General features: G+C 38.4%; 1 protein-coding gene across 1 annotated transcript in view; it reads left to right on the forward strand.

Moving 5' to 3' along the window:
- Positions 1-18,243, forward strand: part of LOC132395020 (adenylate cyclase type 1-like) — a 253,841-nt gene extending 235,598 nt beyond the window's left edge. Inside the window, exons 17-19 of the mRNA XM_059971346.1 lie at positions 14,383-14,497; positions 15,207-15,331; positions 17,811-18,243. Of these exons, the coding sequence (XP_059827329.1) occupies positions 14,383-14,497; positions 15,207-15,331; positions 17,811-18,134 (564 nt within the window). The 3' untranslated portion in view covers positions 18,135-18,243. The remainder of the gene's footprint in view (positions 1-14,382; positions 14,498-15,206; positions 15,332-17,810) is intronic.
- The last annotated feature ends 1,377 nt before the right edge of the window (positions 18,244-19,620 follow it).

Here is a 19,620-nt window from a genome sequence, read left to right on the forward strand (position 1 = left end):
CAGCAATATCACATCTTTGCCATTTCATGGTGACCAGAATTGGATACAGTATCCAGCTGAAGCCTAATGAAGGTTTGAAAAGTAGAAGCATATTGTCTGTGCTTCTTTCTCTGATGCCCTAAATAATGAAAGCCAATATCCCATATGCTTTCTAACCATGTTACCAATCTGTATTCAGGTCTGTGAACTTGTACTCTCTGATCCTCAATACTCCTAAAGACCCTACCACGCATGTTGTATGTCATAAATTCACTAGTGTTCCCAAATACATATATCACCACACGTTTGCCTTGAATAAACTTGTCTTGCCATTGTTCAGGCCATTTCTCCAACATATGGATAACACATGCAGCCTAAGACCATCTTCCTTACTTTTAATTACATCACCAATATCTGTGTCATCTGCAGAATTACCAATCATGCCTCCCACATCCACATTCTTGTAGATTATAAACAGCAAATATCCCAGTACTGATCCTTATGGAACACCACCATTCACAGACATTCAATTCAGAAACAACCCTTTAGCCCCATTTTGCCGGACCAATTTTGGGTCCAGTTTGTCATTTTGCCTTGGATCACAAGCATCCTTGTTTTAGAACCAGTGTCCCATGAGGTCCTTGTCATATGCCTTACCGAAGACAAAGTAAATCATGCTTACTGCCCTGCCTTCATCAATACATTCTGTGTAAGTTTAAAAAATTTAAGCATATTGGGCAGACAAGATCTGGTCTGCATGAAGCATGTTGGCTGTCTCTGATTCATTATTGCCTTTCCAACTGATTACTAAACTTATCCTTCAAAAAGCATCTTGAACTTCTGGATGACAGTCCCATGAGGGACCTTGTCAAACATCTTCCTAAACTCTACATAGGCAAAGTTCGGAGCTCTACCTTCATCACTTGATCAAATAACCCAATCAAGTTAGGAAGATCTGACTTGCCCTGGACAAAGCCATGATTGTTCTCCATAATTAGGGCATGGTTTTCCAAATGCTCATAAACCCTACTCCCAAGAATTCAGTCCAGTAACTTCCCTACCATTGATATGAAACTCGCTAATCTATAGTTTCCAGGATTATCCATTGTTCCCTTCTTGATTAATGTAACAATATTAGCTACTAGTCAGTCCTCCGGGACTTTGCTTGTGGCTAGAGTGGACATGAAGATATTTGTCAAAGTCCTAGCAATCTCTTCTCTTGCCTCTCTCAACAACCTGGAGTATATCCCTTCAGGCCCTAGGGACTTAACCACCTTAATGCTCTTTAGGAGACCCAACACTACCTCTTCCTTTATCTTGAAATGTCTTAGCATATTAGTTCTGATGCCCCCATCCTTCACATCCTTCTCCTTGGTAAATACTGATGTAAAGAACTCATGAAGGACCTCACCCACATAATCCGCATCCAAGCACATGTCCCACCCTTTATCTTTTAATAGTCCTACCCTCTCCCTACTTACCCTCTTTTCTTGATGAATGTATAGAATGCCTTTGGATTCACTTCAATCCTGTTTACCAAGAACTATTCATGGCCCATCCAAGCTTTCCTAATTTCCTCCTTGAGTGATTTTCTGGCCTTTTTACACTTCTCAAGGGCTCTGTTTGATTCTAGATTCCTAAGGTTTATCTACTTTTTCTTTTTCCTTCTAGACTAAACTCATCACCTCTCTCGACATCCACTGTTCCCTCACCTTGCTATTCTTGTTCTTCCTTCTGACTGGAGTGTAACTCTCCAGAGAAACTCAGCAGGCCAGGCAGCATTTATAGAAAAAGGTACAGCCGACATTTCTACATACCAAACTAGCTCAAACCCTCCCAAGGAGCACTAACAAACCTCTTAGCCAGAATATTGGTTCCCCTCCAGTTTAGGTGCATTTTGTATAGGTCACCCCTGCCCCAGAAGTGGTTCCAAAGTTCTAAAAATCTGAAACCCTGCCACCTGTCACTCATTCATTTGTACTATCATCCTATGACTAGCACGTACCAGGAGTAATCCAGAGATTACCTTCTTGGAGGTCTTGCTGTTCAGCCTCTTTCCTAACTCTCTATACACCTTGTGCAAAGCCAGCTTCCTCTTTCTTTCAATGTCATTGAAGCCAATGTGCACCACGACCTCTGGATACTTAACCACTCCTCTGAGAATATTCTGCAGCCACTCTGAGATATCCTGGACCCTAGCACCTGGGAGGTTGCAGGCAATTCTCATGTCTCTTTCTAGGCCACAGAAACTCCTATCCTTGCCACAATCAAGTCTTGAACCACTATTGCATTGTGGGACTTTGTGGCCATGTGGGAATTCTTCTCACTCCCCTTACCTCTCCTGGTGGTTACCCACCAAACTGGGATCTTATTAGTGCAAAAGGTTTAGATGGGACAGATTTTGTTTTGTGCATGCAAGAGGGTTTTCTAAATCAATATGCAGATAGTCCAACAAGAGGAAGCGTTGTATTGGAGCTGGTGTTGGATACTGAGCTTTCTTAGGGGTAGGATTTATGATCATTTGACAAACTATGGCCACATTAGGGAGAGCCAGCTTGGCTTTATTTGGGGCAAGCCATTTCTTTCTAACTAGATTGGGTTTTTTGGTGAGGTGATGAGGGTGATTAATGAAGGTAGAGTTATAGATGTTGTCTATATGGATTTTAGTAAGGCATTTGACAAGGCCCCTTATGAGAGTGTCATCCAGAAGATTAAAATGTATGGGATCCAAGGTGAATTAGCCATGAATTAGGTATGATAGTGGTCGAAGCAACTTATTTTAGCTGGAGGTCTCTGTTTAATCGAGTTCCACAAGAATCTGTGCTCGGATCTCTGCTGTTAGTGATGTATATAACTGGCATGGATGAAAATGTAGCTGGGTAGGTTAGTTAGTTTGCAGATAATACAAAGATTGGTAGTGTTGTGGATAGTGTAGAAGACTGACAAAGAATCTGCAGATATGGGCAGAGAAATGTCAGATGGAGTTTAACCCAGGCAAATATGAACTGTTGCTCTGTGGTAGGTCAAATACAAATGGACAGTACACCCTTAACAGTATTGATCAGCAGAGCTATCTTGAAGTTCAAGTTCATAGCTCCCTAAAAATTGCTACACAGGTTGACAGGGTGGTTAAGAAGGCATATGGCATGTTTATTCTTTTAATTGAGGCATTGAGTTCAAAGTCAGGAAGTTATGTTGCAGCTTTATAAAACTATAGTTAGGCCACTTCTGGAGTATTGCATTGCAGACAGTTCTGCTTGCCCCATTATAGAAAGGATGCCGTGGCTTTGAAGAGGGTGCAGAAGAGACTTAACAGGATGTTGCCTGGATTAGGGGGCATGTGCTATAAAGAGAGGCTGGACAAACTTGGGTTGTTTTCTCTGGAGCAGCAGAGACTGAGGGGAGATCTGATAGAGGTCTATAGGATTACAAGAGGCATTGATAAGGTAGACAGACAGTATCTTATTCCCATGGTTGCAATGTCTAATACCAGAAGGCCTGAATTTTAAGGTGAGAAGGAATAGTTTCAAAGGAAACATGAAGGGCATTTTTTTTTTTACACAGGGAATGGTCAATGTCTGGTAAGCAGTGCTTGGGATAGTAGAGGCAGATACATTAGAGACTTTTAAGAGCCATTTAGATAGGCACATGAATGTGAGGAAGATGGAAAGACATGGATTTTGTTTAAGTAGAAGAGATCAGTTTAGTGGGCTATTTGATAATTTAATTAATTGGTTGACACAACATTGTGGGTTGAATGGCCTGTTCCTATGATGTACTGTTCTATGTTTATTTCACCTAAATATATTGCATCTGTTTTGTAATGAGCATCCACAAACAGTACATTGTTTCTACTTGCTTTTTTATGACAAACACTATAGCGCTTCAGCAGTGATATCTTGTTTTCCATGACTTAATCTCTAGTTTAGGGCCCAGATGACTGAGCAATATTGGCTATCACTTTGACAAGTTGAATTTCAGTTACAGTAAACAGCCATCTGCACTCAAGATCTTCACATTCTTGTTTCTTATTCAAAGAGTGATGCACAGATTCTGTCAACCAAAGAATGTGATACATTTCAATAGGATACAGTTTGTAATACAGCACTGATAGGGAAGAAGAGCTTATTTTGTGGAAGTGCAATAATTGCCATAGTTTAATTAACATAACAGGTCTGATAGCGTAGTTTGTTCAGTGCCCTTATGTGTTTGCTTTTAATCAATGCATCAATTTTAGTTTTTCTCTTTGACCTTACTCTGCTCCTGACTGGCTGAGCCATTCATTTCATTACCACCCGTTCATTGTCCTATTTGCTTTACACTAAATTTGATTTTCCCCACTCTACAAATTCTGATAACACTTTACTTAATTTTTAAATCCTTACCTCACCTTTTGCTTTGGGACTCCATCATCAATTCTTGAAATGAGTTCTAATTATTTCTGGAAAGCAGTATTGTTTTTATTGGCTGCAAACCATCTCAAAAGCAATTTTTTTTCCAGTTGCTTCAATTCAGACTTCAGAAAATTACTTCTTAACTTTGCCAAATTTACAAGGATCAACTGAGAATAATTTTCATACTCATTTGTTCTGAAGCATTAAAAAAATTGGTATTCTCTAGATTTCTGCCAAATTGAAAGAAATGTTTTTGAATAAGTTATGAATTTATTGTTAATATTTTACAACAGTTTACTATATAATTGCTTAATAAAGAAAACTGATTCTTTATATATTATCTTGAATATTAATAAAATCATCTTCAGCTGGAAGACAAAATGTCATTTTTAACAAAAAGCATAAGAGAGAATGTGAATCAAGAGAAGTCGCTTCAAGCTTCAAGTATATTCTTTCTGAAAGATTAGGCATTATGCATTCTCTAATATATAAAAATAATCAGGGGAGCAAATAATCATAAAAAGGCATTCAGAATTTCTGTGTGAGTCTCCTCTCAATCTAATTAAGAGAAACTTATTATTCTTATTTTAAATTCTCAGCTGAACAGTTGCTTTCTACTGCTACTAATCTTGTTACCTAACAAACACTTGCTTTAAAATAGCTTTCTTTAATTTTAATTTCGACACCTATCATGATTACATTTACTCAACATTTTATTTTGCCTGAAGTGACAGGTATTTGTATGTATATTGCCACTATAGCCTTCATCTATTTTTTTTCTCAGTTGACACAGTAGCACAGGTTGCTTTGGTTTAAAAAAAAGAACTGCATCATAGCTTCGGTGGTCTTGGTAAAAAAAATCTGACTCTTGGCATTGTCTGCATGGAGTTTGCATATTCTTCCTATAACCATGTGGGGTTCCTTCAGCTGCTCCCGTTTCCTCCCACATCCTTAAAAAATATGTAGGTTGTTAGGTTGATTGTCAGTGTAAATTGCTTTAGTGTGTAGATAAGTGGTAGTATCTGGACAGGCCAGTTGATGAAACTGTGGAGAGAACAGAATGGTTTAGGACAGAGTTCCCAACCTGGGGTCCACGGACTCTTTGGTTAGTGGTAAGGGTCCATGGCATAAAAAAGGTTAGGAACCATTAGGTTAAAGTTGTTTAAAATTATTGCTGGATTCACTACAAGAAAGAACAGCATTTTTACAAAAAAGGAAAGTCCATTGCATTTCAAAGTGATCATGGCGTTGCAATGCTGAGGTAGGGATTCAGATTGTGTAGATTGGTTCAAGAGCTAAATGACTGAAGGGAAGTAGCTGTGTTTGAACCAGGTGCTGTGTGACTTCCAGTTTCTGAAGGAAGGATGTAGCTGTGTTCGCTCCTGTGAATTTGCTTTGTTATACCTGACCATGATGCAATCAGTCAGGATACTTTCAACAGTACATTTATAGAAGTTTGTCAGAGTAATCACTGACATGCTGAACTTTATTAATCTAAGAAAGTAAGTCCAGATGTGCCTTCCTTGTGATCGCATCTAAGTTCTCAGCCCAGGACAGGTTGTCCAATATGTTAATGTCCAGGAATTAAAAGTTGTTCAGTCTGGTCCATATTGATCTCCCAATGCGGACTAGCACATATAGGCCCTCCTTTCCCTTCCTGAAGTCAATAATCAGCTCTTTAGTTTTACTGAGCTGATTGAGAGGCACCACTCAACCATATGTCTTATCTAATGTCTGTATACTGATTCATCTCCACCTGTGACTTGCCTAATAACAATGGTGTCATAGGTGAATTTGTAAATGGCCTTGGGGCTGTGCTTAACCACACAGTCATGTACTGTATGTATAGAGAGTAGAGCAGGAGCATTCACACAGCCTTGAGGTGTAGCTATATTTGTTATCAGCAATGAAGAGATGTTGTTCCCAATTTAATTATATTGGCTGGTTTACAAAGGCAGTTAGAAGCATTCATAGATTCAAACATGTTCTTCCTATATAAAGCAGCAAGTGAAGGGCAAAGGAAGAAATGCATTCAAATGGGATTCAGAATTTTCTTCAAATAATTCTTTAATTGTTATTCTCATGGACCTCCTCCTCCTCCAGGAGCTTTGACGCTAGATCCAATTTCTTATGAAAGAAAGTACTAGCTCAAGTGACTGCAGAACTTCGAATTGCAGCCTCAATAATGAGTACCAGTGGTTAATTTAACTGGCATTCAGCCATGACCAACAACAACCTGCATTGCAGTTTTCAAGCCATAAAATTATATGTACTAACCTTATCAAGCGTTAAAGTTGCCCAGCCTTATAAACCGTTATAGGTAATATAACTGGCACTCAGAACCTCTGGATGACCTCTTCTAGTTCATCTTGGATTCCTCTATCAACACATGCAATGCATTTATTTATTTATTGATACAGCGTAGAACAGACCCTTCTGGCACGTCGAGCCATGCCACCCAGCAACCCTCAGTTTAACCCTATCCTAATCGTGGGACGATTGACAATGACCGATTAACCTACCAACCGGTATGTATTTGGACTGTGGGAGGAAACCAGAGCACCCAGACGAAACTCAAATGGTCATGGGAAGAATGTACAAACTCCTTACAGACAGCAGCAAAAAGAGCCAAAGTGGAATTTCATTTTAAGGCCACAGCTTGGAGATTTCTTTGCATTTAAGGTAAAATCGGATTACTAATTCACAATGACAAGGATAATTGATTGAGCTAGCAGCAAAGGTGTGAGAAGATGACCGGTATTACAGTACAAGAACCAGTCAGAAATAATTTTTCATCATGCATCCATACACTGCAATATAAATTATGACAATATAGGTTTAAACAATGGAGCCAAACTTGACAGTCAGTGTTTGAAGGAACATTGAACATTATACAACATAAATCCATGCAAACAATATATTAGTGAATATGTGAACAGATTCCTTTACAAGAAAATAGAAGTAAATAGGGTTAATTGACTCAAATGCAATTTTCTTTCAGAAAGTAATAGTTTGGGACATGGCATATTAGTAAATACAGACATGGAATTGGTCAAATACAATGTGATTATGAGGAAAATATTAGCTTTTACAATAGTTTCTAAAGCCCTCCTATATTCCTCGCATGTGTCTGATGTACCATATACTAATTGTTTGGGACAGATTACTATGATTTGTCAACAACAGATTAAATTGGTGACTTGGATGGCAGAAGGCTAATCAATTGTACTTTTCCTCACCAGTTTTTTCTGTGTTGCTATGGGCAATTACAATTCATGTGCATAACATCATTTGCACAAAATTATTGGTAGTTACTTTATAAGGGAATTGTTACCCATAAATGATATAAGGAGACATTGAGGCAGTTGCCAAAAGCGTGATCAAATAGTTTGATTTTAAAAAGCAATTTATACAAGTAAGCATGCTGAACTTTAGTGCTGCAATGCCAATATTTAGAGAATTAGCAGCTAAAAACATTGAACTAATGATGGAATCCAGTGTTAATCAAGAGGTCAGAACTTGAGGAGCATAGTTTCTCAGAGGGCAACAAAGCCAATAAATATCTCTGAGCTATGGAGTGCTGAATCCATGAAAGAGATTTGGTAACAAGATACAGAATATTTAACAACCAGCCTGTTCTTTAGCTATGCGATAAAGATGGCGATCAGTTTGGGAAGAAACAAAACAAAAGGGATTCTCTTTTGAAAATCTGGAACCATGTGCACATTAATTAATTGGAAATCTGAGGAACAACAGGATATCAGATGAAAGTTTTGACCCTTTGAAGGGCTGTTATGTGTGTTACCTTTAGGGGTCATGCCATGCATAGATTGCATACCCAGCTGCACTGATTGCTAAACTGGTATAACAAAGATCATAAGAGTCATAGTGTTGGGTCTAGTTCATTGTAACTAACTGATAGATGTTGCTGGTATAGAGCACAATTGGTTAGCATTATATACTTTATTTGCTTAAAGCTGGTTCATTCAACATAATCCTTGAGAATGTTATCTTAACCTACTAAAATTTATCAGGAAGTTTAGAAAAAGAGGAACTGAACTGTGTAGATTTAGAACAATACATCTCCATTTGATTCAATAAGGGAACATTGTCCAAGGTTCCATCTCCTGACTCAATAGCAATGCTTGTTTGGAAAGGACAGGTTCAGTTTTGGTTGAGACACCCAGAAAGACAAAATAGTATATAGAAGTTGGTTGGACTGCACTTTTAGAGGATTTATGCACTATTCTCATCTGCATATTACAAAATGAGATGGAAGCAATGGGGAAATAAAAAAATGATCTTCTAGGATATTATCAGACCTATGAGTGTGTAACTATTGGAAAAGCTCAAACAGTGCTATAAAATGTGACATCTTTTTCTTGAAGATATAAAGATATCTGCTATTAGTCTCTAAAAATACGAAGGGTCGAACAGGACCAATGTAGAGAAAATGTTTCCATTTGGAGGAACAGCCAGAAAAATAAAGGAGGCAAAACTAACTTTGCTGAGTAATTCAGGAGAAATAGATGGTGAGAATGTGGAATTTGTTCATAAAAAATAATTGAGGTAATTATCACCAAAACATTGAAGGGTCCTAGATAAATACATGAGGGAAGATGAAACTTTTGACAAGAAGTAAGTTAGGAGGAAGGTTGTATAGATTATAAGATTAGACTAGGGCCTTGTAGGCAACATTGTCTATTTCTGAACTATAAAGTGCAATGCTTACATAAATGTTTCCTTTTTTACATATATAGAACTGTACAAACAAGAAGCACTCTAGCAAAATAAGTGCAATAAGAAACATTTGGCTTCAGAGTGATTGGTTATTTAATTCTGGTCCAACTGTCTCTTCAGCTGAGAGCCCTGCCAAAGTATCTGAGGTTCAATAAGGCCCCTGAACTTCCAGACACTAGGAGCAGCCCCAGGCCATCATGTATTAACATTAATTATTTTTTTCTCTTTATAGCCTAAGTCCATAGCCGCACTTGAAAAGGACCTTAACAGGAGGTCAATCCTATAATGGAAATGAGGATTTTGTTAAAGTAATTATGCCTGGACTTGGAACAGTGTCTCTAGTTATTTTATTGCTGGGAAAGTAATTTGCACAGTCAATAATTTGACATAGACATAAAGAAAGATGATGTGTTTCAAGATGAAGACATGAAAGTAAAGTTGGGAGTGGGCACATCATTGTCCTTCAACTGAGTGGTTTCAAAACCACTTCAGAGGGCTGTTATGGATCAGTCATATGGTGCTAAACCAAAATTATGCATAAACAGCATAAGTTGAGGAATGGAGGTTTCCTTCCCTATTAATAAACAAAAGAAATATTTCATACCAATCTTCTCTTTATGCATCGAGGTCTTTGTTTTCTTTTCATTTGTGGCAGATGATGTTTATTCTTCATTTCTAATTTCCTTTGTGAAGTAGTTATCCATTCCCATTAACCATTGCCATCTTTCGGTGAAGGTGCTCAATCAATGCTGAAAGAAGTTCTAGGATTTTATTAGAGCCACGATAGTTTTTTTTTAGATTTTAGAAGTCTACAGTATATTACAGGCCCTTTGGCCCACAATGTTATGCTGACCATTAAACCTACTCTAGAAACTGCTTAGAATTTCCCTACCACATAGCCCTCTATTTTGCTAAGCTCCATTTACCTATCTAAGAGTCTCTTAAAAAACCCTATTGTAACTGCCATCACTGGCAGTGCATTCCATGCACACACCACTCTGTATAAAAAAAAACTTAGCTCTGACATCCCCCATGTACCTACTTCCAATCACCTTAAAACTATGCCCCCTCGTGATAGCCATTTCAGCCTTGTGATAAAGCCTCTGGCTATCCACAAAATCAATGCCTCCCATCAGCTGATACACCTCTATCAGGTCACCTCTCATCCTCTGTCACTCCAAGGAGAAAAGGCCAAGTTCACTCAACCTATTTTCATAAGACGTATTCTCCAATCCAGGCAACATCCCTGTAATTCTCGTCTATAGTATCCACATCTTTCCTGTAGTGAAGTGACCAGAACTGAACACAGTACTCTAAATGGGGTCTCACTAAGGTCTTATATAGCTGTAACATCACCTCAAGGCTCTTGAACTCAATCCCACATATGATGAATGCTATCACATCATATGCCTTCTTAGCAACACAGTCAACCTGGACAGCAGCTTTGAGTGCCATATAAACACAGACCATAAGATTTTGCTGGTCCTGCACACTGCCAAGAAGCTTACCTTTAATATTATATTCGGTCTTCAAATTTGACCTACCATAATGAACCACTTCAAACTTATCTGGGTTGAAGTCCATCTGCCACTTCTCAGCCCAGTTCTGCATCCTATTGATGTTGCACTGTAATCTCCGAAAACCCTCCAGCCCATCCAAAACACTCCCAACTTTTGTGTCATCAGCAAACTTACTAACCCACCCTTCTACTTCCTCATCCAGGTCATTTATAAAAATCACAAAGAAGAGGAGTTCCAGAATAGATCCCTGCAGAACACCACTGGTCACCGACCTCCATGCAGAATACGAACCATCCACAACTACCCTTTGCCTTCTACAGTCAAGCCAATTCTGGATCCACAATGCAAGGTCTCCTTAGGTCCTATGCCTCCTTACTTTCTGAATGAGCCTTGCATGGGGGACCTTATCAAATGCCTTGCTGAAATCCATATACACTGCATCCACTGCTCTACTTTCATGAATGTGTTTTGTTACATCCTGAATGAATTCATCAAGCTCTAAGACATGACCTGCCCCTGACAAAGCCATGCTGACTATCCCTATTCAGATTATTTCTCTCCAAATGCTCATAAATCCTGCCTCTCAGGATCTTCTCCAAAAACTTGCCCATCACTGGAGTTATTCTCGTTGGTCTATAATTTCCTGGGTTATCTCTACTCCCTTTCTTGAACAAGTGAACAACATTTGCAACCTTCCATTCCTCCAGTACTTCTGGCATTATTGATGATGCGAAGGTCATTGCCACAGGCTCAGAAATCTCCTCCCTCACTTCCCACAGTAGGTTGGGGTATATCTCATCTGGTCCCAGTGACTTACCTAACTTAATACCTTTCAAAAGCTCCAGCACATCCTCTTGTTTAAAGTCTATACACTTAAGCATTTCAGACTAACCCCAAGTCACTCCCACAATTGCCAAGGACTTTTTCACTGGTAAATACTGAAGCAAAGGATTCATTAAATACCTCCACTACCTCCTCTGGCTCCATGCATATGTTTCCACTATGGCTCTTGATTGGTCCTATTCTCATATGCTCTTCACATGCTTGTCCAAAGCCTTGGTGTTTTCCTTAATCCTGCTTGTTAAGGCCTTCTCATGGCCCCTTCTATCTCTCCTAATTTTATTCATGAGCTCCTTCCAGGCACCCCTTCTAGAGCTCCAACAGTACCTAGTTTCATAAAGTTTTCTTTTCTTCTTAAATAGATTTTCTGTATCTTTTGTATACCATGGTTCTTTTACCCTACCATCCTTCCCCTGCCTCAATGGAACATACCTATGCAGAATTCCCTGAACATTTACCACATTTCTGCCGTGCATTTCTCTGAGAACAACTTATGTTCCCAAATTCCTGCCTAGTAGTATGATATTTCCCCCTATCCCAATTAAGTGTTTTCCCAAATTGTCATCTCCTATTGCTCTCCAGCACTACGGTAAAAGAGATAAGAGTTGTGGTCACTATCTCTAAAATGCTCTCCCATTGAGAGATCTGAGACATGACCAGGTTCACTTCCCAGTATGAGATCAAGTATAGCCTCTCCTTTAGTTGGCTTATCCACATATTGCTTCAGGAAGCCTTCCTGAACACACCTAACAAACTCCATCCCGTCTGAACCCCTTCCACTAAGAAGAAATTACCTATCACAGCAACCCTTTTATTATTGCACCATTCCAGATTCTGCCTCCCTATTTGCTCCTCAATATCTCTGTTACTATTAGGGAACTATGAAAAACACCCAGTAAAGTTATTAAATCCTTCCTGTTTCTGACTTCCACCCACAATGACTTGGAGATAATCCCTCCATGACTTCCTCCTTTTCTGCAGCCATGGGACTATCCCTGATTAACAATACCACTCCCTCACCTCTTTTGCCTACTTCCCTCCCTTTTTTAAAACATCTAAATCCTGGCACACTTAGCAGCCATTCCTACCCCTGAGACATTAAGGCTTTTGTAATGGCCATGATGTCATAGTTCAATGTACTGATCCATGTTCTAAGTTCATCTGCCTTGTTTATGAAGGTAATATGTGACCTTGGGGAAACTTCAGGTGGTGTTGTTCCCATGTCCTTGTGTTTAAAAGTGGTATGGACCGCAGGTTTAGGAGTCATTGTGGAAGAAATAGTGCCGGCTTCCGGACTACTAATCTGGCAGTATCACAATTATATTACCCTACCTCTTTCCTCTCATTTTCAAAGCTATTCTAGGCAATGAACACCTGAACAACCTAAGTCCACCTATATTTAAAAATTCAGACCATTATGTTTATTCAAACACAGGAACACAGATTGAAAGGCTTTTGCACTCAAAATCAATTCAGGGATTGACACCAATCAATTTCTGGAAAAGCTACACTGAGGCACAGACAGATGTGATGAATCTCTGCCCTCTTTGTCCTATCTGATAGACAAAGGAGAAGAATGTTAATTGACCAGAACACAAGTTAATTGTGAACATGAACAAACCATTATTTCCATCTTCATCAATGATTAATGCAATGGCTAAGAACTAATAGTTATTTACCTTGTGCCTTAAAATATGAAGGGTTAGAAATCCTATAGCACCAAGTGTAGTGAAATGGAAGGTTGTCACATTAAGCACCAATATTAGTTTTAGTGATGGGTCGCATGAAAACTTAATTTAACCAAGATACCAGGCCTTCCTGGTTGCACTTCCACATTTTCCTTCATTCTTTGAGGTATGATGATGTGCCTAAAAGAAGCCTCCAGGAATGTTTAAGACTTGGATTAGCCTGGAGAATAAGAAAGGAAAAGAGGATTGGAGTTTGGATTCAAAACAGAACTGGGAATGCGTGTCAGGTTTGAAACAATATTTTGGGCAAGGTTCAAAGAAGGGAGATGGCACTAATGAAGGAAATGTAGATTGGATCAGAGCTGAAGGTCAGCTCAGCTCAGATATTAGATAAAGGAAACAGTGGTGATCAGCGATCTGAGGAGAAATCAGAGAATTAGGTCATAAGAGCAGTATATGCATGAGCAATTGGCATGGTTCAGTAGAATGGTTGGAGAAAGTAATGGAGCAGTGTTCTGAAGAAGAGTGAACTTGTCAGACAGAGCATGTCTGTGTTAGGGCTTCCCCTGAGTGCAGTACATTTAAAATCTGGTAGTTCTGTGAGTATCCAATGATAGACATACTCTCATAGCAATACAATTTATTATCTTAATCAACACTTATGTGGACCACTTACTGCAAAAATACATCATTCCATATACATTTTACAGGAAAATCATTGCATTTGCATGCAAGAAATCTGTGATTGAATTAAATCTCTGGAGTGATGAAATTTGACCCAGGAGCCATCTGAATCTTATTCTACCTGGGAAATATTTGATTTTCCATTTGAAATGGACTAACAAAAGCAGCATTATGTTTGTGTGGCTTTCTATGGCAAGCTATTTAAAAAGATAGTTGGGTCAGAATCCTTAATATGGTACTTACTGGGTCCTGATCCTAAGAAAATCTTTCTCTCAAACTTGTTATGACCATAAGTCAACATGGCAATCAAAAAAATGAACTACACTGACTGTGTTGCATGCATATCCCATTTTACCAATCTCAGTAACCACACAAAGCAAATTAGCATAAATATTATGATAACCCTTCATACCACATGGAATGTACTTGAATGTAAACACTCGACATGTACTGCATCCAATATCATCAACTCCAATTCCAACAAGTAGATGTTAACCAGTTTTGATAATATTTCTTCATTTCTTTTTCGAACTGCAGGCAAAAAGATCAATATATTCCCATTTGAGTACTCTGGCAGAATTTGCAATAGAAATGTTTGATGTTCTAGATGAAATCAACTATCAGTCATACAATGACTTTGTCTTGAGAGTTGGTAAGTAGTTGACTTATTAATACATTTGGTAATCTTACTTTCTAATTAAGCTAATCATTTTACGTATTCTAAGTTCTAAAATACATTGTGCCTAAGGTATATTTATATAAACTCAAAAGTTAGTACATGTTCGGCAGAGCATTGCGGGCCAAAGGGCCTGTATTGTGCTGTATGCTTTCTATGTTTCTATGTTTTCCACCCATGGTGTGATCCAAAGGTATGTAAATAGTGATTATTTATGTAAAAGCTCTTTAAAGTGCTCATCCACCTCCTGCAGATTTTGTCCCTGAACTCATTGAGACTAATGGGCAGCATAGTTTATCTTTTTCTTCTTTTGTGGCATTCCTTTGCTTCTGCTGCTGCTGGAAAAGCATTAAAGATAGGAAAGGAGAAGCTGAGAGAAGAGGGTAGGATATTCACAGGAGGTCATAACTAGAGTGGGGATTTAGTAGCTGATCTCCGGGCTTATCTTCTCCCAAACAAGGCAGGATGCTCTTGAGCATTGCTGCTAATCGTAGATTTTTTCTTACTATACATTTCAGTGACTATATTGGTCAAGGATAAAATGACAAAAGAAATTAGTTGAGTAATCTGAACTTGCATGAGCTATTTTCATTTGCTCCTTTCCTTTGACTTTTTTTTTCATTATTTGTAAGACTGTGATTGAAGATCAATTTTGAAATCACCACATTTTATTTCCTTTATATAGGAATAAATGTTGGACCTGTGGTGGCGGGTGTGATTGGAGCAAGAAGACCACAGTACGACATATGGGGAAACACTGTAAATGTTGCCAGCAGAATGGATAGCACAGGCGTTCAAGGCAAAATACAAGTTAGTTATTTGTTCTTTCACAATACTTCAGGAGATACTGATCTCAACAACTTAGAATATATTGATATACAATTTTTAATTTCTTACTCAGTAAGTTATTATTCATCTTACTAATTGTTCTCTAAAAACATAAAAAATTGTAACAGAAATAAGCACTCTGACACTTCAAGTTTGCTTTGCCATTTAGTAGGATTATGGCTTCATTCACTTTCCCATCAGACCTGTTCACTTCTTCAAGCACCACAAAACCCTGTCAACCTCAGCCATAGACAAATGCAATGAAAGAACATCTGTAGTCCCCCAGGGTAGAAAGGTCCACTGCTCAAGATAAATGAGAAAAGTTCCCTGAGAATATGCACATTACTTCTCGAATCCAGAATGGGAGAAGGAAATCTTAGAATCATTCTGTTGTTTTCTTTCAGACAACAAGGTCACCTCACCTAAACAGTAATAATTGCAAGCCAAGGTTATTAAACCAACCTCACAGGACCACCCCTTCATCCTGGAATATATTTTTATTTTGTTTGCTTATCTGTATATTATAATTATTGAAATAACTGCATTATATATTCTCTTGTATCTTTGGTTGCTGTAACTTGTTATTGTACATACAGCATAAGAATATAAAGTTATACCTGCAGGCTAATTGCCGGTTGCTAGGAAACAACAAGATCATTGACTTCAACTGAACTGAATCTTGGAGGTGGCATGGAAGGCATAGTTGCAATTACATTACAAATTAACCTCCACTGACCAGAAATGAAAATCCAGGGCAAGTCCATCTCTTCTTCATAATTATTTACTCACTCCATAATGCAGTGATGTTCATTATATTGTTCTAAATTACTCTCTTTAACCAAGTCATCACAGCAGCCTGGCTGCCCTGAATTCAAATCATCATATGTCTTACCTCCCTGTATTAACTTATTTTTAACCTGCTGAGAAGAGAATCTTTCCAGATGATTATTTGCTGAGTTTATTTAAGACAGATTGATCATTTATTGGATGTTAAAGGAATCAAGGATTACAAGGTAAGTGCAGGAACAACATACAGCAATGATCAGACAGATGGTGGCATCCGTCGGTCTCGAGAGACCATGGATCTGCGCCTGGAGTTTCCAGGGCGCAGGCCTGGGCACGGTTGTATGGGAGACCGGCAGTTGCCCAAGCTGCAGGCCTTCCCCTCTCCACGACACCGATGTTGTCCAAGGGAAGGGCACTAGGACTCATGCAGCTTGGCACCGATGACGTCGCAGAGCAATGTGTTGTTAAGTGCCTTGCTCAAGGACACAAACACGCTGCCTCAGCTGAGGCTCGAACTAGTGACCTTCAGGTTACTAGTCTGATGCCTTGCCCACTGGGCCACGCGCCAACACAACAGACTACAAATCTAGTTCATCCATGGCTTTTAGTTTGGGTATCTCCAAAACATTTTCAAAGGCACACACTCAGCCTCACAGGTCTTGATGAAGTCAATGACAACTGTGGTAAATTTGTTCAGATATCTAGGAGAAACTCTTAGATAAACACATGGATGATAGAAAAATGGAGGTTTATGTAGGAGAGAAGGGTTAGATAGCTCTTGTCGTAGGTGAAAGGGTCAGCACAGCATTGTGGGCTGAAGAGCCTGTAGTGCTTTGTAAGGTTTTGTATCTATCTGTGCCTTCTACTTTTGAACTACCCACCCCTAGGGAAAAATATATGACTGTCCCACCTTATCCATGTTCTCATAATTTTATGAACTACAATGATACCAGCAGTCATTCTCCTGCATTCCAGTGAATAAAGATTTAGCATGGCCACCCTCTCCCGATAACTCAGGCTTTCTGGTACAGGCAGCATCCTTGTCAATCTCTTCTGCACTCTCTCTCCACCTTGACAATGGTTTTCCTATAACAGGGTGACCAGAACTATACACAAAACTTCAAGCGACTTGTATATCTGCAACATAATGCCCCTACTCTGAAACCTGATGCCCTGTTTGATGAAGGCCAGCATGCAAATCACTTTATTCAACTCCCTTTCTACTTGTGTAGCTGTTTGCAGTGGACTGTGTACTTGTACTCCAACGTCCTTCTTTTCCACAACACTTGCCCATGTTCTGCCAGTCCTACCCTAGTCTGACTGTCTGAAATGCATCATCTCACACTTTTCTAAATTGAAATTCACTTGCTACTTCTCAGCCTATCTCTCGGACCATCAAGATCTCTTTGCAATTCATTGTAACCTGCTTCATTATCAACAAGACCCCCTTATTTACTATCATCAGCAAAGTGAGCCATGTATATTCATACCTAAATCATTTACACACTGCTGATAATGAACTCAGCTTCAGTTCAAGCCTCAGCAGATGTCCGGTATAACCCTCTGACCAGCATCCACCATGTGTGTATCCGAAATGTTAACTGCTTATAGGTGTTTTGAGTTCTTGAAGAGAGGGGAATATGACTTAAGAGTCTTTTTAACAACCAATCTCCAGGTAACAGAAGATGTGCATCGCATACTCAACAAGTGTAACTTTGAGTTTGTCTGTCGTGGCAAAGTCAGTGTTAAAGGAAAAGGAGAAATGCTGACGTATTTCCTTGAAGGAAAAGTGAATACCAATCCACAAGCAAGCTCAACAAATTTAGGGAGGAAAACATTCTCACATGGAAGAGCAAAACTAGGGACCAGCTGTCCCTCAGTGTCATCAGTGGCCAGTTTCACAGTAAAGGCAGGACTTGGAACACTTCACGCTGCTACAATGCAAACAAATCAACCTGTGCATTGTATTCCACCCATACCTGTTGTTGAAGAAGCATAATGAATGTTGGCACAAAAATGAAGTCTGCCTTTTGAGCTGTTCAATGAGAGAAGATCAGTTAATATTGACAGCATGCACTGATCATTCAAGAAGATTCAGACGTTTGGAAGTCTGGCACAGAAGAGAGGAACGTCTTCCTAGAACAGTCACCAGGATTATAAAGGCCATCAGCCACCAGAATTGCTGCGATTGAAACCAAAGGTTAAAGGTTTGGGTCTTGTGAGAAACATTGCTTGGATTGGCACATTAAGGGCTAACTATTTGTTAGAAGCAGCAAAGAACTACATTTCTGGCATAGAAAATTATCTTTTTAAGTAAAATGATGAATTTTAGAAGCCTGAATAACTTATAACTAGAATTTTTACATTATACCATTTCTGTTTGTTTTCTAAATGTACAGAAAACATACTACCATATGACTTTAAGTTATAAAGTAAGTAATTTTTACTTCAGCTGCCAATAGACATGTCCACGCATTATTAAAATATCCATTAAATATTGCCTTATTTATTTTTTGTTTTGTTTGTTTCATACTTTCCATGTCAGCCTTTCTCATACTATTCTCTGCAAGAATTTATGGTACTGTATATATTCTCTGTAAATAATTAATGATTATACAGTATGGATTGGGTATGATATTTATAAAAGCACATGTCAGGTGACTATTTAATTAATTTTTATAACAAAGTTTTATTTATGTACGCATGACTGTTGACACAATTTTAAAAACTGGTACTCTTCTTTTGTTGGCCTCCACAACTGGTATTAAAACCTATCAAATATCAAAGATAGAGAACTCCCATTGATTATAGATAATCTTTGTCAAAAGATACAGAATTTTACAGCATTTATTGAATGGTGAAAGCCTTTCTCTTGCATTTTGTCCTCATAATTATTACTCAGTAGCAATAACATCATCTATAAGAATATGTATTGTGCATTCTGTCAGAGAAAAGGAATGCTATTAAGTTCATTCTGTACTATTGATTCCGATATTTTCACAACCTAATCAGTGTGAATATCATATAATGAAGATAACAACTTTGCATGTGGGAAAGGCAGATTGAGGACTGTAAATATTTTCAAGCATTGTGGCCTCTGTATTTAAGTCCAATATTTTACAACCATTAATCTTATGCTGTGTCACACAACAACAAAAAAAAACATTGCTATGAGTTCCATTTAAAAAAAGAACTGCAACAAGCTTGCTAATTTTCCACATTTAAATACGGGTCTATTTTTATGTGCATATTGAATATTGTAAGATATCTTTCACTCCCTTTTGGAACTGCAAGAATTAACTTAAGAATCCAATATTTGTCTGAACTTTAATGTTAAAAGTGGATAATATTCATGGAAATGTTAAATGTGAATGTAAATTTCTAATTATAACTTTTTTATACTAAGTGTTTGCACTATTATAATTTCTTTTGAGTCTTATGAAAAAGTAAAAAATGTTTTAAAAAATCATCCTTGTCTCAGATCA

Source organism: Hypanus sabinus, chromosome 6, assembly GCF_030144855.1.
Source record: "Hypanus sabinus isolate sHypSab1 chromosome 6, sHypSab1.hap1, whole genome shotgun sequence".
Taxonomy (NCBI): domain Eukaryota; kingdom Metazoa; phylum Chordata; class Chondrichthyes; order Myliobatiformes; family Dasyatidae; genus Hypanus; species Hypanus sabinus.